Source organism: Narcine bancroftii, chromosome 4 (assembly GCF_036971445.1).
Source record: "Narcine bancroftii isolate sNarBan1 chromosome 4, sNarBan1.hap1, whole genome shotgun sequence".
Taxonomy (NCBI): Eukaryota; Metazoa; Chordata; class Chondrichthyes; order Torpediniformes; family Narcinidae; genus Narcine; species Narcine bancroftii.
This window is the reverse complement of record NC_091472.1, coordinates 266,413,912-266,437,035: the sequence shown is the minus strand read 5'-3', so window position 1 is coordinate 266,437,035 and position 23,124 is coordinate 266,413,912. Positions and strand designations below refer to the sequence as shown.

The 23,124-nt window shown below is 38.8% G+C and overlaps 1 protein-coding gene across 19 annotated transcripts in view; it reads right to left on the bottom strand.

The window, feature by feature from the left end:
* Positions 1–23,124, bottom strand: part of neb (nebulin) — a 324,022-nt gene that overhangs the window by 84,171 nt on the left and 216,727 nt on the right. For all 19 annotated transcript variants that reach the window (XM_069934922.1, XM_069934926.1, XM_069934925.1 and 16 more), the window contains 8 exons: positions 18,191–18,295; positions 15,826–15,930; positions 13,963–14,067; positions 10,200–10,304; positions 10,003–10,107; positions 6,570–6,674; positions 5,300–5,404; positions 3,478–3,582 (listed from right to left, as the gene is read on the bottom strand). In XM_069934922.1, the coding sequence (XP_069791023.1) occupies positions 3,478–3,582; positions 5,300–5,404; positions 6,570–6,674; positions 10,003–10,107; positions 10,200–10,304; positions 13,963–14,067; positions 15,826–15,930; positions 18,191–18,295 (840 nt within the window). The remainder of the gene's footprint in view (positions 1–3,477; positions 3,583–5,299; positions 5,405–6,569; positions 6,675–10,002; positions 10,108–10,199; positions 10,305–13,962; positions 14,068–15,825; positions 15,931–18,190; positions 18,296–23,124) is intronic.

Below are 23,124 nucleotides of genomic sequence, written 5' to 3'. Positions count from 1 at the left end.
ATGCTGCAACTAAATGTTTGCATAGATGATGTAATTAGTATTTCATAACATATACTTTGGAGAAGAGATAGATATTTCATGCTGATAATTTTCAGATATGGAAAATGAAGGGACAAATTTTGATTTATCTGATGACTTGCAATTAATTCCTAAATCTAACAACTATGAACATGCTGTTTCTATATTAATGAGCTTGCAAGTTTCACAAACTTCAACTGTGTTCATTTTTAACCAAATAGCATGCGTAGATCATACCAAAAGGATATGCCTGGTAGGTCAGATAACATGTGACATGCAAATAATTTCCAAACTATCAAAAACAAAACTTAGACAATGGTTGATAGAACTATACAACACAACAGCCCAGAAACAGGCCCCTTCAGCCCTTCTTGTCTGTGCCAAACCATATTTTTTGGCCGAATCCCACTGACCTGCACCCAGTGCATAGCCCTCCATACTTCTCCCAACCAAATTCTTCTTAAATGATAAAATTGAGCTCACATTCATTACCTCAACTTGAAACTCATTCCACACTCCCACCACTCTGTGTGAAAAAGTTCCCCCTCATGTTCCCCCTAAACTTTTTCCCTTTTCACTCTTAACCCATGTCTTCTGGTTTGTATCTCACTTATCCTCAGTAGAAAAAGCCCATCTACATTTATTCTGCTTATCCCCCTCATAACATTAAATCTTCCCCACTTTAATCCAGGGAATAAAGTCATAATCTGTATAACCTTTTCCTGTAACTCAGTTCCTGAAGTCCGGGCAGCATCCTAGTAAATCTTCTCTGCACTCTTTCTATCTTATGGATATATTTCCTGTAGTTAGGTGACCAAAACTGCACACAGTACTCCAAATTTAGTCTTTAGCTTAACATTCCAACTCCTATACTCAATACTTTGATTTATGAAGGCTAATATGCCAAAAACTCTCTTTACAACCCTATCCACCTGTGATGCAAGTTTCAGGGAATTATGTATCTGTATTCTCAGGTCCCTCTTTTCTACCACACTCCTCAGTGCCCTAACATTCACTGTGTATGTTCTTTGTTGGTTTGTCCTTCCAAAATGTAACACTTCACAAATTTCTGCATTAAATTCAATCTGCCATTTTCAGCCCATCTTTTCCAGCTGGTCCAGATCGCTCTGCAAGCTTTGAAAAATTTCTTTGCTGTTCACAATGCCTCCAATTGTAGTGTCATCTGCAAACTTGCTGATTCAATTTACCACATTATCATCCAGATCATTGATATAGATGACAAACAACAATAGCTCCAGTACTGATCCCAAAGGCACAGGCCTTCAGTCTGAGAACCAATCATGCACCACTACTCTTGGCTCTCCCATCCAGCCTTTGTCGAATCCAATTCACTACTTCACCATGAATACTCACGTCTGAACCTTCCTGACTAATCTCCCACATGGGACCTTGTCAAAGACCTTACTAAAGTCCATGTAGACAACATCCACAGTCTTTCCTTCATCAACTTTCCTGTTAACCTCCTCGATAAACTCTACAAGATTGATTAAAGCCATGTTGACTATCCCTAATCAGTTTCTGGCTATCCAAACAATTGTATATCCAATCTCTTAGAACACCTTCCAATAATTTACCTTCTACCAATGTCAGGCCTACAATTTCCAGGATTATTTATGGAGCCCTTTTTAAAACAACAGTTGAGCTCCCTCCAATCTTCTGGAAACAGACCCATGGCTAAGAACATTTGAAATATTTCTGCCAGAGCCCCTGTAATTTCTACACTAGCCTCCCCTCAAGATCTGAGGGAATATCTTGTCAGGCCCTGGAGATTTATCCACCCTTATTTGCTTTAAGGCAGCAAGCACTTCCTCCTGTTTAATCTGTATGGGTTCCATGACCGCACTGCTTATTTTCCTTACTTCCCACAACTCTGTGCCCTTTTCCTGAGTGAATACTGATGGAAAAAAAATTCAAGTCCTCTCCCTCATCTCTTTTGGCTCCATACAAAGCCAACCACTCTGATCTACAAGGGGATTAATTTTGTCCCTTATTATCCTTTTGCTCTTAATATTCTCGTAGAAACCCTTGAGATTTTCCTTCACATTGTCTGTCAAAGCAACCTCATGTTTTCTTTAAGAATTCCTGATTTTTATTCTTGCATTTTTTATATGCTTTAATACCTCATTTATTCCATGTTGCCTATGCCTCTCTCTTTTTCTAAACAGGTCCTCAATAGCCCTCAAAAACCAAGGTTTCCTATGCCTGCTAATCTTGCCTTAAATCCTGATAGTAAAATACAAACTTTGTAACTCAAAAATTCGCCTTTGAAGGTCTTCCACTTACCTCACATATCCTTGTCTGAAAACAACATCCCAACCCACACATTCTAGTTACTTTCTCATTTCCTCAAAATTGGCCTTTCTCCAATTTAGAATCTCATCCCAAGGCCCAGATCTATCCTTCTCCATAATTAACTTGAAACTGATGGCATTACGATTACTGTATCCAAATGTTCCCCTACTCATTCTTCTGTCACCAGTCCTGTCTTATTCCCTAATACGAGATCCAGTATTGCTCCCTCTCTAGTTGGTCCCTCTATATATTGATTTAGAAAAATTTCTTGAACACATTTGATAAACTCCGAGCCATCCAGCCCTTTAACAGTATGTTAATATGTGTCAATATGTGGAAAATTAAAATCCTGTACTATCACAACCCTATGTTTCCTGCAGCTGTCTGCTATATCTCTATAGATTTGGTCCTCCAATTCTTATTGACTATTGGGTGTTCTAGAGAAAAAACCCATGAGTGTACTCATACCTTTCCAGGTACTCAGCTCCAGTCTCAGGAGATGATCAAATAACATTTTAAAACTAATGTATAATTTAAATAATTGTATCAATTAAAAATATTTTTGAGAGCACGGTAACAGGCCCTTCTGGCCCATGGACCTCTGCTGCCCAATTACACTCAATTAACCTACACCTCCAGTATGTTTTTGAAGGATGGGAAGAACACAAGGCCAAATGACACATCTTGTCTGTCCTTGTACACATCTGGGTGTACTATAATTTTTCAATTATAATTTCACCACTTCAGTTTATTCATAGAACTGCACAGAAGTTCAAAAAGTGTTCTGTCAAAACTGAATTAACTGCATTAAGGAAACAAGTGTCTTTTCTCCTGAGGTGAGAAAAGATTTTTTTCTTTAGAGAAAACAGTGTTTTTTTTTAAACTTTATAATAACCGTGCAGCCATTCAAGAGAATCTCAAAAAAAAGTCAGTTTGGGCATAAAAACTGACAAAGACTCAATGGCTTTTTCCACAATTTATTTGAAGCATCTGAATGGACCAAGAGAAAAACACCTCCAGATTCTCAAATCAACAAGAGATATCAGTGCAATTTGAATAGCTTTCTTAGGTCATATGTTGGTCACCTTCAGCTCCAGTAAATATCGCTGTATTGACTCTACACCCTCTCTCCCCAGCTTCACCTACCTCATCTAAAATGGCCATCGCCTCCTTAGCATGCCTAATGTGTGGGGTATCTGCTGTGTATTTGAAGTTGTTTCTGAGCTTTGCAACAGATTCCTGATATTTGTTCTGAAAGAAAGCACATTGTAAACATATTATTGGAATGATACAATAGGCATTAAAGCAGAAAGAAAGAACAAACATGTATTTTATACTTTATCACATGAATTATAAATCAGACAGCATCTTATATCTGAAATCAACAAAATGTGCCACTTTCAGGGATATCAGGCTTTCACTTGTCAACATTGTAGTGATAGGCCTGTGGCTAGGGCTTATAATCTGCAGTGTGTAGAGATATACATGCCTCTCCAAGTTCAACTGTCTGCAGTTAATGATGTTGTAATGTTTCTTCAACAGACATAGAATGAGAATATGGTATGCTTGATCTCTGTTAAAATAGAACATCACAGGACAGTACAGGCTCTTCAGCCCATGATGTTGCAATGACCTATGTAAACATATTCCACAACAGTTTTTAATTCTTCCCTACATCTCACCTCTATTTCTATTACATTCAAGTGCCTACCTAAGAGTCTTTTGAATATCTCTATTGTTACAGCCTCCACCACCTTCCTTGGCAATACATTATAGGCATCTACTACTCTGTGTAAAAAATCTGACATCTCCCCTAAACTGTCATCCACACACCTTAAGCAGATGTGATTGATATTGTCACCCTGGGAAAAAGAGGCTGGATATCCACCCTATCTAAACCTCTTATAATTTCATGCACCTCTAAAGTCTCCTCTGATCCTTCATTGCTTGAATGATAGAAGCCATAGCTCTGTTCTCCAATAAAACATGTTTTCCAATCCAGACTCAACATCCTGGTAAATCTCCTCTGCACACTCTCCAAAGCATCTACATTCTTCCTTCAATGAGGTGACCAGAACTGAATGTAATACTCCATGTGTGGTCAAACCAGATGTTTATAGAGCTGCAAAATTACCTCTCAGCTCTCAAATGCAATCCCTTGATGAAGGAAGGTCAACATATCATACACATTCTTATCCGCCCTATCAACATAAAAGACAATCTTAAGGGATCTATTGACCCTGACCCCGAGATATCTCTGTTTCTCCACACTGTTAGGATCCTGCTATTAACCACAGATTCTGGCTTCAAGTTCAACTTCCAATGTGAATCACTTTACATTTATCTGGATTGAACTCCATCTGCCAATGCTGCTCCCAACTCTACATTCTGTTCTCTATTCTGCTCTCTGTTGTGTTTGCTGACCTTAACTAAGGAAGCATTTCATGAGATCGGGGAGACTCAAAGATCTTACTCCTGAATGCCATCATGACAGGAACACTACCACATGGTTCTAACTCGGAACTCACGAGTGCAACTTTACTCAAAGGACATCAGCAGTTTAAGGGGATGGTTCACTACCACATTCTTAAAGATAACTAAATGCCAGGTAAAGACTGATTTGAGGGCCAATTGCCAAGCTCTAATGTTGAAAAGTTAGCCAAAAATCTCTGTACACCTATTGAAGAGTGAATCAAATAGTTTAGCAAATTAATGATATCCAGAAGGAAAAGTTTGGAAGGAAGGTAAAATAAAGAATGAATCCTGATGATGAAATAAAAATAGGTAGGTATTTTTCTTAAAGCTGCTGTGCTGAATATAATTCATGCATCTTTAGTTCACTGTTTATGAACAGAAATATGTATCTGCAAATAAAGATGAATTACTTTTTAAAAATTACAGCATCCATCATTTTGCCAACTTGTTTTTGCATATATATCAAGATACCTGGCCAAGCCGTGTGTCTTACCTGGCTGTAGAGCACCTTGTTCTTTCCTGCCAGCATCAAATCAGGGGTGTCCCATGTATAGCACCCAATTCCTTTCAACCACGTCAAGTCCTCCTTGTACTTAACCTGGAATAACCATTATTCCTGTGAGTGAAAGATCTTGCACATAAAATATAACATTGAAGATGTGTGTGTGTGTGTGTGTGTGTGTGTGTGTGTGTGTGTGTGTAAGAGTTAATGTGTGTGAAAGAAAGAGTGAGTGAGAGCATGAGTGAGAGTGAGAGAGAGTGAGAGAGTGTGAGAGAGTGAGAGTGAGAGAGAGTGAGAGTGAGAGAGAGTGAGAGAGTGAGAGAGAGTGAGAGAGTGAGAGAGAGTGAGAGTGAGAGAGAGAGTGAGAGAGAATGAGTGAGAGAGAGTGAGAGAGTGAGAGTGAGAGAGAGTGAGAGAGTGAGTGAGTGAGTGAGTGAGAGAGTTAGAGAGAGTGAGAGAGTGAGAGAGAGTGAGAGAGAGTGAGAGTGAGAGAGAGAGTGAGAGAGAATGAGTGAGAGAGAGTGAGAGAGTGAGAGAGAGTGAGAGTGAGAGAGTGAGTGAGTGAGTGAGTGAGAGAGTTAGAGAGAGTGAGAGTGAGAGAGTGAGAGAGAGAGTGAGTGTATGAGCGAGTGAGTGTATGAGCGAGTGAGTGTGTGTGTAAGAGTGAGTGAGTCTGTGTGTAAGAGCGAGTGAGTGTGTGTAAGAGTGAGTGAGTATGTGTGAGAAGAAAGAGAGAGAGAAATATTTTACATTTTTTAGTTTCACAAATTAGCATTAGCCTCTTGGATGCCAAATAAAACCTATTTCACTTTGGGAAATCAACAGCCTTGGGAAAGATCTGAAGATTATAGCATGAATTAACTTTTAAATAAAGCTGTTTAGATTTCTAGATACTGATATCATAAAGATGGTTCTAAAAGTCTTTTTTTTTTAAGTTTTGTGGTATATATTAAGTTGGAAATTAAACAAATAGGTAAAAAAATTACCTTCAATTATATGTCAAAAGAAGAAGAGTATGACTTTAATTCTTCTTGAATTTGATTATATTGATTTCAACGTGTTCAATCATTCAGCACCCCCATGAGAGAACAAATTTTACCCATGACTTTTTAATCAAATCATTTACTTTGATTATATTGCACTGCTTTTTAAAATAAAATCATATCATGTAAGATGCTGACTGAAACTATCATCTTTAGGATTGCCTTGGTCATTACTTTTTCTGTTGAAGTAATTAACAGCTGAAATGAGAGGGACTCACATTGCTGATTGCATCAGTAACAATTCGGTGGTGGAAATGCTCGGGTAGATCGGCAATTGATCGCCACAGCCCCAGTTGTTGAATGTACTTCTCTCTATATTTCACCTAGGATCAATACAAGGAAGATATTAACCAGAGAAAACAACACCTTAGCAAATTACCCTGGGATAAAGAAGGATATCTACTCTTTCCAATCTGGTCTGCTTATGTAATCATCTTGAATGCCCATGTCAGATTGTGAGGTTTAGGACCTTTTCAACACAACAGCATTCAACCTGTGGAAATTTACTCCAACTTCACTCCCACAGACCTCATTAATGATGTTTATTAGACTGAGGGCTCAACAGAAAGAAGAAATGTTAATAATCAAAGATTTAAACAAGATTGGCTGATTTATAATTTGTGACTGTTGTGAAAGGAAAGCTAATAGGGGTGTGAGCTCATTTTCTTCTGGTTTGATGGAGCACAGTGCAACAACAAATGCAGGGTTCACTGCGACTAGATAATAAGACACAAGCCAACCACAGTCAGTTTAATTCCATTGGGGTGGAAAGTATGAAGTTCACTCGCATTCCATTGTGAAAATCATTTTTAATTATTTTGAATGATCTGCAGGAGGAACACAAGGGAAAATTCAATAGCACCATTACAGGGACATTGTCAGGCATCACTAGTGATGCCACAGCCTTATTGCCCCAGAGAAGGTACCAAAGGATCACTTTCATATATCATTAACATCCTTCCGGTGATGGATCTGAAGGATCTCTCTACCCTGCTGTTGACTAGGAGCAGGGAGGTGGCTGGTGGTTCCAGGATTTAGATCCAATGACGATGAAGAAGGAGCAATATACTTACAAGTCTGGTGATGTGTGATTTGAAGGGTGGGGATTTCAGCAGTTCTTGGTGATTTATTTTCAGCTTCTCTCAATTTAACTATGATACGCCAAATACTTGTTGGACCCATTCATCCAATATCAATTTTATAGTTAAAGTACAATCAGTTGGCATATTTCCAGCTGCAAATTTTTTATGAGATGAAGGCAACCAAACTTTAGGTGTTTTAGATAAGATTTTTAAAAGTAACTTTGCAGAAAGCAGACTCTGCTATTGAATTGTTTCTCATAGGCCTTGTTGCAAGCACAATTAGATTGCTCTTTTGACTATGAGAATATTGCCAAACAATTAGGCCCCATCGGATGAGTTTCTGAAGAAAACAATTTCTGTTGTTGACTGATAGAACAGAGAAGTCAATTCGTTTTTGAGAGTGTGCACACTACAGTGCATCTACATTTGCAACTGATGGAAGGAAATTTTGGTTGGAAGTCCTGAGGGCACATGAATTGACCATTCAAACATAGTAGATGTTGATCTCATGATCATTTAGTTTGTCCAACAACTTGACATTGGATAAAAGGTTTAGGTTAAAGGAAAGAGTTAGGGATTTATTTCTGCAAAATTTTATTGCATCAGTTACGATGAAATATTTTCTTGCTGATATATAAAGTGTGAAACACTTATGCAATCTATAACTTCATACATGCACATGATTTTGTGATTATTTCAAGAAAAAACAATATTTAATCTGCACTTTATTTGTCCGAATTTACCACTTGGTGGATCTTTGGTAGCCAAATTCTTGCAACTTACCTTTGAATACATTCAGAACCAAAAAGTTATAACTGAATAAATGTCTGTATAGCTTGTCAGTGATATTTTGAACCGTATTTTGAAGTATAACTTAATGGTTTTGTGAATCCAATCCGATATCATGGTTGGCTCAGTGGTGCAGCTGATAGAGCTACCACCTCAGAGAAGCAGTGACCCTGTGTGGTAAACCACTGCTACACTGTGATTGGCTGCTATCTACTGGACACGACTCCCAAGATAGATCCTACCCATAGTCCTTTGCAGGCTACCCTTTTCCTTTTGCTCTCATCAGTCCAGGAGGTGGAAGGTTGTTTGATCATGTTTCAGTATTTAGCTATTAAAAGCTTGATTGTTTCATTACTCAGGCATTTGTGAATTATTGATGGTACATCACCTGTCATCGATCCTGAACTCAGATGCTGTCTCGGTGGCATGTGGGTTTCCTCCAGGTCCTTCAGTTTCTTAAATCATGTTTGAATTTAGACATACAGCATGGTAACAGGCCCTTCTTGCCCACGAGCCCAAGCCACTCAAATGCACCCAATTGACCTACAACCCTCATACATTTTGAAGAGTGAGAGGAAACCAGAGCACCCAGAAAAAACCAACACAACCATAGAGAGAACCACTTGGTGGATCTTTGGTACATCCCAAAGACATGCATGTAGGCAGGTTTAAATGGCTGTTATAAATTGCCACAAAGTGTGTAGATGAGTGGCAGAATTCCAGGGGGCGGGGTGGTGGTGGGTTTGAGGACAAATAAAAAAATCATTAATGTCATATTAGTGTAGTCTCTGACAAAAGTACAGATTTGATGGGCTATAGGCCTTGTGTCCATTTCTCTGTCAGTGGTTGTGAAGACAACAAGGATAAGACAGACTGCTTGGAATATTTACATAGAAGCCAGCTCATGAAGCTTTCCTGAAAGACAGAAGAACATCAAATGCCAAGTCACAGAAATAAACTTGGTCAAATAACTGCTTTTTCTTTGGGACGATTATGGTTGGCATAGCCGTTAATGCAACGCCTTTACAGCGCCAGCGATTGGGACCGGGGCTCAAATCCCACGCTGTTTGTAAGGATTTTGTACATTCTCCCCATGATTGCATGGGTTTTCCTCCTACTGTTCAAAACATACTGGGGTTAATTGGGTGAAAAGTGGGCAGCATGGACTTGTGGGCTGAAATGGCCTGTTACCATGCAGTATGTCTAAATTTAATTTAAAACTTAAAGGAAAAGTAAAGAGCTGACGGAGTTCAAAAAAATTAAGGGGACAATATGTAAGGGTAATGAATCACACCATTAATATTGATTTCACACAGGAATATTTGAAACTTAATGATTGTCATTTGTCTGAGTTCAGTCCAAGTATTGGCCAAAAAGGAAATGAAATAGGAACCATCAATATTCCCTTATGCTCATGTCAAAATAATTCAGAATTAGGTATAAGGAAGAGCCAAATTGTTCTGCACCATCTTTGAAATATAATCTGGTCCCATACAATGATTAATTTGATGCCCGGTGTGGTATCAAAATATAGTGTTGGATTGCATCTACATTTCTCCAGGGTGCACTCTGATCTCATGCTGATATAAAGCTTCTGATTCTTTTTTTTGGATTGGAAAAATGTCAGCATTGAAAAAACAGACTGCTATAAGCAATTGTTTCTTTTGGGGTGTTCCTCAAAAGAGGACACGATTCCATTTCACATATTGTACTCATTCAGCACCGCCTCCTAAACAAAAAGTTTGAAAGACACCATCTATTTCAAGCCACATCCACGTACCTCACTGATAGCATCAGTGACTTTGCGATGGTAGACAATGTTCAAAGCATCCTTCACTGTCCGGTACTTCCCTTTGGAATGTTCAAAAGCTTCTTTATATCGTAACTATTAGGAGCAAAGAGTATCTGTATCTAATATTTGAAAGGTAACAGATTCCTTTACATTGAAAAACATGAAAAAGAAACATCAATACATACGTCACTGGCAATAATGTAAGCTTTCTTAGTTCCCAACAACATTGGCGTGTCTGGGATAGTTACGTACTTGCTCTTCATCTTTTCATACTGTTCCTTGTATTTTTTCTAGCATGGAAAGAAGAGTTATGAGAATAAATATCATCCTAACATTTTACACAATTGCTATTTATTATAATGGTCACACTGATTAGTGGTAGTCACTGCATGCGCACTTTTAAAATATTTAATAAGTTAAGTAATGGTTATTGCTTAACTTCCTTAGTGTCTTCTCATAGGCTGTGAGATTGATGAATGGAATCATGTAACCTTCGGTCTCTTATTAATGAAATTGAGTAAATTATTCCTGATTATTTATATGCACAGTAAAATCCCCCATTACCTAGAATTCAAGCAACCAGCAAAAAATATCCCAGAAAATAAATAGTTAAAAAATATGAAAGTTTAAAAGTAGCGCCTCTTAGCAGTCAGTTCACATATCCATGCAACACATAATCTCAAGGAAACGGCAAATTTACTTATCTGGCATTTCTCATAGGTACTGGAATTCTGGGGTTGGGGGGGGGTGGGTTTCCACTATATTTATATTATATCTTTTTTTGTATGTATGTAATTATTATGTGCTATGTGTGAAATGGAGAAATGAGAGGTCTGGAGAAATGCCGTTTTGTCTGGTTGTAGACGTACAGACAAATGATCATAAATGAACTTTCATACAAACACATTGGATACTCAGGAGAACATACAAGAAAATAGGAACAGGATTAGTCCATGACCCCACAAGCCTGCCCTGATTCAATAGCATCATGGCTGATCTGTGGCTCAACTACTCTTCTATGACAATTCCCCATATCCTCAATTCTCTGATCTTTCAAGAAAAATTATCCACCTTCGCCTTAAATTGCTTAATGATTTAGCCTTTTCCACCCTCTAGGATAGAATATTTCAGACATTCAATACTGCTGGAGTAGCTTTTAGCAAAAGCAAGAGGAATTTCATGTGAATATTGAACCTTTGAGCAAAACTTAAGATTCCATGTCCTATGGCAAGTCAAAGGCATGTCATTGGGAAGGAAGGAGACCATTCATTCTACTCTTGCAGTGCATGATATTTAACCCCCATACGTTATCTCTTTTGCAAAGTCTTTTAAAAGCCTAGCTATAAGCTGTAATGAAAAAAGGCATTAGAACCATAGCACATTACAGCACACAAACAGGCCCTTCTAGTCTGTGCCAAACTATTATTCTGTCTAGTTCAACTGACCCACACCCAGTCCATACCCCTTCCATCTATATACCTATCTAAACTTTTATTAAATGTTAAAATTGAGCTTGCATTCACCACTTCAGGTGGCAACTCATTCCATACAACCACAATTCTCTGTGAGAAACAGTTTCCCCTAATGTTCCCCTTAAACTTTTCCCCTTTCACCCTCAACTATGTCCTCTGGTTTATGTTTCAACTAACATCATTGGAAAAAGCCTGTTTGCATTTACTCTATCGAAACCCATAATAGTGGTGTAAACCTCTATCAAATCTCCCCTCATTATTTTATACTCCAGGTAATAAATTCCTAACCTGTTTAATTTTTCCCTGTAACTCAGTTCCTCAGATCCCAGCAAAATCCTAGTAAATCTTCTCTACACTCTTTCAATCTTAGTGATATCTTTATTGTAGTTAGGTGACTAAAACTGCATACAATACATTGGTTACACCAATGTCTTATGTAACTTTACCATAACATTCCAACTCCTATATTCAGTACTTTGACTTATGAAGGCCAATGGGTCAAAAGCTCTCTTTACGGCCCTATCTACGCATGATTTCGCTTTCAGGGCATTATGTATCTGTATTCCCAGATCCCTATGTTCTACCATACTCCTCAGTTCCCTACCATTTACTGTATATGTCCTACCTTGGTTTGTCTTCCATAATGCACCACTTCTCACTTGTCTGCATTAAATTCCATCTGCCATTTTGCAGCCCATTTTTCCATCTGGTCCAGACCCCTCTCTAAGTTTTGATAGCCTTCCTTGCTGTTCACAAAATCTCCAATCTTTATGTCATCTGCAAATTTGCTGATCCAGTTTACCACATTATCATCCAGATCATTGATAGTGATGACAGACAACAATGAGCCAAGTACTGATCCCTGATGCACACCACTAGTCACAGGCCTCCAATCTGAGAAGCAATCATCTGCCGCCACTCTCTGGCTTATAGCCAAAGTCGAATGCAGTTTACTACCTCACGATGAATATTGAACGACTAAATCTTCCTGGCTAACCTCCCATGTCAATAGCCTTACTAAAGCTCACGTAGGCAGCATTCTTTCCTTTTTTCATCAACTTTCCTGGTGACCTCCTCAAAAAACTCAAATCTTATAGATTTGTTAAATACGACCCAGCATGCACAAAGCCATGTTGGCTATCCCTATATCAGTCCTTGACTATCCAAATACATCTGATCTCTTAGAATACTTTCCAATAACTTACCTTTTACTTATATCAGCCTCACTGGCCTATAATTTCCTGGGTTATTTTTGGACCCTTTTAAACAATAGAACAGCATGAGCTACCCTCCAATCGTTCATGATCTCACCTGTGGCTAAACACATTTTAAATTTGTTTGTCAGGGCTCCTGCAAGTTCTACACAAGCGTCCCTCAAGGTCTGAGGGAATACCTTGTCAGGCCCTGGAATTTATCCACTCTTATTGGTTCCATGACCTCACTACTTGTTTTCCTTAGGCTCTGTGCTTGTTTCCTGAGTAAATTCTGATGCAAAAATCACATTTAAGATCTACCCCATCTTTTCTGGCTGCATACATAGCTGACCACTCTGATCAAGGGGACTAATTTTGTCCCTTCCTATCTGGAAGCCTTTAGGACTTCCCTTCATCTCGTCTGCCAAAGTAACCTCATGTCTTCTTTTAGCCCTCTTGCTTTTCCTCCAGGTTTTACTTGCATTTTATACTCCTCAAGTACCTGATTTTCCTCTTGTTGCCTATAGCTGCTGTACACCTGTCTCCTCATCTTAATTAGATCCCCAATATCCATCAAAAACCAAGGATTCTTACATCTGTTAAATTTGCCTTCAATTTTTCTGACTGGAACATATAAACTCTGTACTCTCAAAATTTTGCCTTTGAAGACCTTTCACTTACTTAGCACATCCTTGCCAGAAAACAACCTGTCCCAATCCATGCTTTCCGGTTCTTTCTCATTTCCTCAAAATTGGCCTTTCTCCAATTTAGAATCTCAACCAGAGGCCCAGTCCTATGCTTCTCCATAATTAACTTGCAACTAATGGCATTATGATCACTGGACCCAAAGTGTTCCCCTACACATACTTCCATCACATCTCCTGTCTCATTCCCAAATAGGAGATCCAGGATTGCATCCTCTCTAGTTGGTACCACAATATATTGATCAGAAAACTTTCCTGAACACATTTGACAAACTCTTCTAACAAATATTGATTTGATCTAACTGAATACAAGCATAAAATTGAGGGGCTGAGTGGCCGCCTGTTGTCCCCATTCTTTTCATGAGCTCAGATGAGGTCAAAGCCAAATTGGCATTTTCTGATAATTGTCCCTTTGAAGTAGTTCTGAAAATATTATTTCAGTTTTAGGAGATGAATAAACAAGTTTTATATGCTTTAAAATATTATTTTTATTCATTTACCTATGGTCTGACAATATGCAAAGTTAATCCATTAAAAAAAAGACACATATCTTTCATCAGGTGTGTCTATAGCGCTTACCTCACTGGCAAAATGTTTGACGTGCTTAGCATGTTCCAAAGACTTAGTTTGTACATGAGGTGTATAATGTGGTCTATCCTTTGTTGCTAATTCAACATACAAGTACTGATGGAGAAAAGAAATCAGAATTAATAAAGGAAATAAAAACAAAGAGCATTTGGCAGGACCCGCTGAATCTATTTAAACCAAAATTATAGCATTGATCCACACGACAGCCTCTGAACGTATATTCTTCATCACGATGCACTTACTTCTTGGAGTTTAAAATACCTCTGACTGGATGAAAGAATCCATACAAGCATCCTGGATCCAAGCAGTTGTTTCTCTGGTCTGTACTAAATTATAAGTCCAATTTCACTGGGCAACTAAGATTTTGCTTCCTGAACACTTCTGGGTATATTTTATGGATTTTGGGTTGCTGATCACAAAAATCACCTCAAAGTTTTCCTATCATGTACTTTTTAAAAAAAGATTTAACTTATTTTTGTGATTTCCTGTCATATTTTAAGTTTACCTCAGCATACAAAACCATGAAGTGAAACATGTCATTGAAAAATCTTTTTCTGCATTCTCACTTGGGACTTCACTGCTGATCTTAGTGCAGTCAGTGGTGAACATGGTGAAATATTTCATCAGGACATTGCGACCAGGTATCAGGGAAAATGGAATCGATCAATGCTGGCTGACAATACTACACGAGTACAAATGAAAATTAGTGGCAACTAGCAGAGAGCTTTTGGTAGCATCATTATGTGATTAAATATGCTAAATTAGATAAAAGTTAATGCAATGTATCTCCAACTTCCCACGTGATTCAGCAAATCTGAAATTATCTTTGTGTTCATCTTGAAGTTGTCTATCATAATCCCCAATTTTATTTCTGGATGCAAATCTTTAATTAAAAATTGTTATCCAGTGTTATAAAGTGAAACTTTAAAATGAGTATGCATTAGATTTAATCTTACAAATCTTAAAACAAAACCACTATTGTAACGTGAATAAAGTATGGTGTGGTTCCACTTCCAGTTTTCATACAGTAGAACTCCAACAATTCGGAAGACCCAATGGCATCTGTTTGCCCTACTGTTCTGCTCCTCAGAGCCCCGCTCTTTGTGTTCTCTTTCAGTTTACTTGTTTCACTGGACATTTATTATACTATTATGTAGTATATAAAAAAGTCCATTTAAAATGTGTTGGTTTATCAATTGAAATGACATCAACAGTCTGGAAAACTTGCTGGTCTAATAACCATCAAAGTCTCAAGCATGTTGGATCATTGGAGTTTTATAATATTTTACCCCCTATACATTTCAAACATGCATTTTTAGACTGAGCCTTGTGAAAGGTTCATTAAATATAGCTCAAATGTCATTAGTCTTGACTTTCAATTATATCATATTTGTCAATCTGTTTGATTGATTTATGTTTCCAAATTAATCTATTTAAAACAAAACTTAAGCTTGTTTTGAAGCCATTACTCATTTAATTTAAATGGAAAATTTCTCAAAAATTGAGTGAGAAATAACATTTCTACAACTTCAAGTCTTAATTGAGTTGTTAATTTTAAAATCGGTCTTAAGGTCAGAGCAAAGACTACAGCACACATTTTACCCACAGCTAATTCATTTACGCTGCAGTTTAATTTAAACAATCCCTCACCCACAAGCACTCACATGTGTGAAAATTCTCTTAATAATTTTCATAGCTCAGTGTAATAAACTTGGTCGAAATCATCCTTATTTCTCATCTGAACCTCTGTACCAAAAGCTGGTGCCAAGGTGACAGTTATACAATTAGGATTTTCACAAAGATGGTCGTACATAAGGAGTGTCAGAAATACAAACGTATGCCTGGGATACATACCTGGCTCTGAATCTTCTGACCATGTTTGGCTCGGTTGAGATCCACAGTTCCAAGTGTTGTTGTGTATTGAGTCTTAGCTTCATTCCCTCGTGCACGGTACACCAGCTAAGATTGGCAAATGTAAATGTGCTATCAACATCTACAATCACAATGTCCTGCTAGCCATTCACAGATCCACAATTAGATGAGTGTTTAATACAGACCAAAATCGCATTTTTACTATCTCGATAATCCTCACCTAGAATCTGTTATGAGCACATGTTATTATCTCCACTCCTAGAACAGACGGAGGTTCTCTGACTGATTTTGGTTGGGTAAAGTTCAAAGGGGAATGGAATTATGACAGGTACATAGTACTCTGTGGCAGATCAGCCCTGATCTAACTGAATACAAGCATAAAATTGAGGGGCTGAGTGGCCCCATTCTTTTCATGAGCTCAGATGAGGTCAAAGCCAAAGTTAAGAGCTGGGGTGGGCAACCCATATCTGGCCCACAATCCAAATTCATTCTGCCACCAACCCCATCCACCCTCTCCCTTGGTGTGGAGTCCCCCAACTCATGGTGCACACCCCCCCAGCTCTCAATGCTTTGGAGACCCCACCTTCTGTTGTGGATAATCCCCCCCCATCCTTTGTGTGAGACTCCCTCCTGCCCTCTGCATTGGAGACCCTCCACCCTATCACCTTATCTGCGTGAAAATCCACATCTCTCTGTCCTCTGTCACTTCCTTTCTCTCTGTGTGTCTCATGCTCTATCTGAGACACATCTCTCTCTCTGTGCATGAGAGACCCCTCTCTTTGATTGATGCTCATCATTTCTTTGTGTGACCTTCTCCCCCTCTCACTGTTGTCTGTTTTGAGGTTAGTTATTTTGTTTTCATTGTGACTAGTTTTTATCTTTTTGAATTTTATGTTTTTTTTTAAAAATTGTGTCATTTTAATGACTAACTCATGATTTTTGTTTCATTTCCAGATTTGAAGATGCCTTTCCTGAATTGAACTGGATCATAGTATCTATCAATCTCATTATTTATTTATTAATTTAATTTGTTTATTTATTTATTCATTTAATTAATGCAGCATCAGTGTGGCCTGACATTCAACCACTGACACACCAACCGGCCCACAGATGGTAAAAGGTTGCCCACCCATGAGATTCCCAAATATTTATGGATGTGTTGTTTATCCAACTCAAGCAATGCAATTTATCAGTCAAGAGCATGCGTTTGCTGTGCATGCCTTGTCTGGGGACATCAGTCTACGCTTTTGGGTAATAGCAGTGTTGGTGTCAAGTGAGGAGGATCTCAGGTCAATGACAAGTTGCGTTGTTTAACCAGGTTAGCTTGCCACTCTAGACTGCTAAGTCTACGGCAGAAAGTGGGTGTATCGGTGGTTTTGTTTCTGCTCCACAGACAGAACAAGGGCTAATTTTAAATTTAATTTTTAAATGTTAATGATACATCAAGGTAGAAAGCTCTTCTGGCCCATGAAACTCAATGCAGTCCAATTAACCTTCCAACCCCATATGTTATTTTGCAGGGTGGGAGGAAACCACCAGGGAAAACCTAAGCAGAACATAAGGAGATTCTACAAACTCTTACAGGCAGCTCCGGATTCGAACCTGAGCTGCTGGAACTGTTAAAGCATTGTGTTAATTCCTGCACTAACCATGTCGCTCCTTGATTGATTGGTATAAAGGGATTTGAGCCTTGATAAAGAGAGAGGATGAGTGAAAGCCCTTCTGAAGCAACACAACCAAGCATAAAATGTAATAGAACATTTGCATTTCTCATCATGACGTGGACATATTTGTTTTTCTTAACTTGCCAGTATTGTGATTCAACAACTACTCCCCTCTCTAAGCTTACCAGCCATAGCATTTCAGCTATATGATCAAGACTCAACTTGCCCCTGCATGGTTCGCTTTCTGCAAATGCCATGTCAAATCTCAAAACATTTGCATCGTGAGCTCCTCCCATTGGTGGAAGGCTCTGTGCTTACGATAGGGCTGAAATCTCAATGTTCTTTGAATAATGTATTGAGTCACCATCACAGGAGGCTTTATCAAAATAATGCACCCATGGTTTCTAGAAACAGAATCTAGATTTCTCTATGCCTGCAATTTAACTTTGCATGGTTACCTTTGCATGCTGCCCTGGGTGAGAAAATACATCTTCCTCAGGTTCCCTCTCTATCTTTTACCCTTTAATCCTATGGCTTTGAGAATCATTTGACTCCATCTTCAGATTTCAGATAACGAGTGAAATAACCAAATGTCCATGAGCTAATTTTAAAAAAAATATAAATGGTACCAGATTCTCTTCTCATTTCAGTACTATAAACTGATACCGTGGCTATAAACTTACATTGCTCAGGTGTGTCTTCAGTTCTGTCACACGTCTGTATTCAGGAGTATTAAGAACAGGAGTATGTTTGTCAAGCACTTTCTTGGCAGCTTTATCATAGCCAGTCTGAAAAAATATAAAATGAAAGCTAAAAGCAAAACAGATTTAAATTGTTTAAGGGCTTATTATCCCGAGACTACATTTGATACAAGAGCAAATGAAAGCTCTTTTTACTGACATACTACTTCTGCTCTCTCTCTCTCTCTCTCTCTCTACAGGTGGTCCCTGACTTACTGAACAATATCACAATTCTAGATTTTACATTTCCAATAAGGGAGGTAAAGGCAATGTAAATGAATTGTGATCATGAGCCATTATTGTTATAACCAGGCCATAAAGCAAGACAACTGGAGACACAAGAGCCTGCAGCCTGGAGTAAAAAGCAATCTGCCCGAGGAACTCAGCAGCATCAGTGAAGTGGGGGTGGGGTGAAAGGAATCGTCAGTGTTTCAGATTGAAGCATTTCCCATTAGATATGCGATCAAAGATTCAAATATTAACTTCCAAAAGACGTGGGGCCCATTTGTGGACTATTATCATAACCTAAAGGATCAGAGTGCTTAGATGCTTTGGTGCTGAGCTGTCTGATTCTGGGTTTTTTCTTTCTTTTTTGTGTGGGAATTTCTTTTCTTTCATTTAATTTTGATAATAGAATAATAACTGTTGTTCAACCGTCAATGATGTAAACATTGATAAAATTATTATAGAAGAAGAGGAGAAGGGAATTGTAAACCTTTTCTGTTGTTAAATCTTATTTTATTGCTGTGACTGTGCTCTGGATTTTGTGATTATGACAATAATCTTTTTCAAATCTTGTAGCACATTGTATAATTGTACTGTGAGAGATGGGAAAATTGATCTAAAATTATGAACATGGAAGAAACTAAAGTTCATCAGTAAAATGGCTGTAACCAGTTCAAACAGGATAAGCTTGGGGCTTAGGATGCAGGAAAGCAGAGTCAGCACGATTAACATAAGAATCTTCTAGTCTTTGTGACAAGACCATAGGACTAAGATAAGGAATGGTAAGGTACAATAGAATGTAGGAAGTTGAGGTAGTCTGGATCAGATAAGGGTCTCCTAGCCCTGGACAGAAGTACCAAGTCATACATTTCTAATTAGCTAACCATACACAGATTTATACATATGAAATTAGCCAACCCTAGATAGAATGAGTCAACTCTGCATATCAAGAGACTGTAGCCCCGAGAATCAGGAAGGTGTGAATAAGGACAATGACATGAAGGGACACCGACAGGATACACCCCCCTGGTTCTCCAAGTATACTGAAATTGCACGTAGGCAGGCAGGATTGCCTAATGCCAAACCTCTCCAGCAGGAGGCAGAAGAATGTAAGGGGGAGGGTATTCCTACACTGAAATCAACTGTATAAAAGTTGGGTGAGCCCCAGTGTGTGTGTGTATTCCCAGGGTAAGGGGAAGCACCCAACTTTGCATTGTTGTAGTAATAAATGTTCTTTGTTCTCAATTTTTGTCTCGAGCAATTTCTTTAAAGGTACTTTAATTCCTAACAAATGGGGGCTCGTCCGGGATCACACTCCCTCCACTGACAGAGTGCCCCGACGACGAGAGTAGGTGCACCCCGGCTGATTCAGCTGGACTCACGGGCGACGGGTGGCTGGTCAGTGGAAGAAGCGAGTGATATCCGAGAAGAGGCATTGAGAACAAACGGCGGAAGGACGCGCGCTAGAGCAGTACTGCCAGAACTCGGTAAGAGTATTTTACTTGTTCCTAAGCATGGGAATAGCGGGCAGTAGAGATGAGAGTCCTGACACAGGACGTGACCACCAGATAGCTACGTACAGCCCGCTTGGGTTGATGTTATCTGAGTGGGGCACAGGAAAGACCCGCAGTAAAGACAAACTGACGATGGTCAGGTATTGTTGTAATGAATGGGTTAAATACCCGGTTAAAGGGAGCTCCGTGTACTGGCCAAAATTCGGAACCGAGGATGAATGGATGTGTAAAGCTTTGAACCTATGGCTCTATCAAAACCAGAAAGACAATGTTGAGAGCAGGGAATATGCAGCCTGCTGGCTCAAGGGATCCATTGAACAGCTGGTTTTGAATGAGAAAGAATCCAGGGATAAGAGAGAGGAGGAACCTTTTGTCCCTGAATCACAGGGTTGGGATGTGTTACATTCCCTCCCTCCACCCTATGTTCCTCCTATGCCAGCTCCTATCTTTCCTTCCCCTCCTATGACCTACCCTTCTGCACCTTCCCCACCTCCCCCACCACTAGAGAAGAGAGAAGAGAGCAGGAGTGGTATGATAACTTGCTCACAAAGCACTCGATTACCACCTCTGTTGGCAGGAGAGAGAGGTAACTTTAATTCAGAACAGCGTGAGACTCTTCAGGAAGAAAGGGCAGAACCCTTTGATTCATTTCCCAGGGAGCAGGAACCCAGACCTAATAAGCCAGAAACCAATTGGATGAGACCACTGCGGGAAGTTCCCATGGGAGAGGGTCTCGGTTTCGTAAATGTGCCCCTGACCAGTACTGAAGTGTGTAACTTTAAGAAAGAACTGACCTCCCTGATAGAAGATCCCCAGGGATGTGCCGAACAGTTAGACCAATTTTTGGGACCAAATATATATACAATATGGGGGTCTCGACATAGAATCCCCAGCAGGGGAACAATTGGTACTAACAGGTTTTGTTACCAACTCAGCCCCAGACATTAGGAGAAAATTACAAAAGACAGAAAATTGGCATGAGCAGGGAATAACCCAGCTTCTACAGATCACACAAAAAGCATTTGTCCAGACATCTGAGGATAAGCAGAAAGCAAAGGCTAACATTTTGATGCAAGCAGTTAAAGGAATAGTAGATGAGTAACATGAAAAAAAGGCAGGGACTGTGTGCCAGCTCCTGAATGTTGGGAGAAGTGCAGGGAGTGGGAGAGTAGAGACCAGAGATAATTTCATAAATCACGACTTCCCACTTCAGTCACTGACCAATATTGATTAAAATTCATGCTAAAAATTAAATGTCATAAATGATCATTTTTCAATACTGTAGAATTAGCGAATTTAACTACCAGTTAATTCCAATTTTTGAAATAAATTGTATTTAAATGTGATTTTGCACAGGGAGTACCTGAGAGTTGAGTGATGTTATAACATTTGCAGGGAGAAATGTTTGCGCAAATAGGGTGAGTTCTATACATCTTAACTTTAAGTGTATGTGAGATAAAGAAAGGATCTGATGTGTAAAGTGGCTGGATCAGCCAGTTGAAGGGGGAGTGTGCATGTCCCTTTAAGTGCACTGTGGCACTTGAAATTGAGGCTTCAGGCTCTTGTCTTGCAGTTAGAGGTATGGAGCCCTATCAACACATTTAATACATTTCTTCTACACATTCAGCAGTCAAGGTCCGTGAGTTTAAAGATCACCCACCTCTGGAGAATAAAGATACCTCTGGGGATTCCTATGGGGATTCCTATAAGTTTAATCATTCATTTCTCTGGTGCATTTTCCTCTGGAGTGAAATTAATGCCTCAGCACAATTTCTCTGTATTGCCGCTGTTATTTAATTCATGATAACTTTCCCCATTCATCAGGTTTATATTTAAATCCGGTAGTGCAGAAGTTACATTGTAAATAATCACGGAGGTAAACCCTGCGCGACTGGATTCAGCTTAATGGAGAAATAAACCTGCGAACTGGTCTATGGTGCTGTGTGAGTATTGCAATAGGTGGAATATGATTTAAATTGGTGGCATAGTTCAGAACAATTGGGTGCATAAGAATAATAATATCATTAAGAACTCACAGATCTTGTACCGGATGCTATTCAGTACATCTTGACTTAAGGACTGGAGAAATTGGCATGTTAGAATGAGATTGGCATGGCACCAATATTTCTTGATTCAATAATGACTCCACAAGCTCCAGGATTCATGCAGCAGAACTTTTAAGTGGAATATAATAGAAACTAGCCTGTACTTAAATTATTGTGTGTGCAATCTTCATAAGAACATCTTTTAACTTTTTTTTGGTGCCTGTTTTACAGACTGTTTTAAATAAGGCCAGCTCCTGTGAGCTGTGGCACAAGGCATTTTACTTAAGGCAGAACTAAAGGTTGAATATGTTTCAAGTTCTCTTGCAGGGGCTCTTGTGCTGCAATGTCTGTTATGTACTCACTCTAACAAATTGGAGGGTTGTGCCCCATACAGACAAGCAGCTCCAACTGCATTTTAATAAGGTCTAACATATTCAAAATCCATGCAAATATGGTTTGTGTTTCATTTTACAATTTTTACACTAACACAAAGGGAAGTCAGATTGTTACAAAGTGCCGTAATTTAACATTTTTTTTCGTTTCTTTAATGGTTTATTCAGTTATTGTTGTATTTTATTGCTGTTTTCAATGAGCTTTACATTTATTGTGGTTTATTCAGTTATTGTTGTATTTTATTGCTGTTTTCAATGAGCTTTACATTTATTGTGGTTTATTCAGTTATTGTTGTATTTTATTGCTGTTTTCAATGAGCTTTACATTTATTGTGGTTTATTCAGTTATTGTTGTATTTTATTGCTGTTTTCAATGAGCTTTACATTTATTGTTGTTTATTCAGTTATTGTTATATTTTATTGCTGCTTTCAATGGGTTTTACTTTCATTGTTGTTTTACTCATTTTTTGGAATATTGTTCGTTAATGTTTTAAGTCCCCCTGGAATAGGGGCAGCAGAGGTTACAATTGTGCTCCTTTAGAATGTAGACAGGGCATAGATTTAATGTATAGTCATAGTGGGATATGGGTTAACAAGGGATTCCAATACGGACCAGGGGAACTGAACAGCTTTAGTGGAGTACATCTAATTTGTATCTTAGCCTACACAGGTATTAAAGACAGGAGTTTTGAAGCGATAGC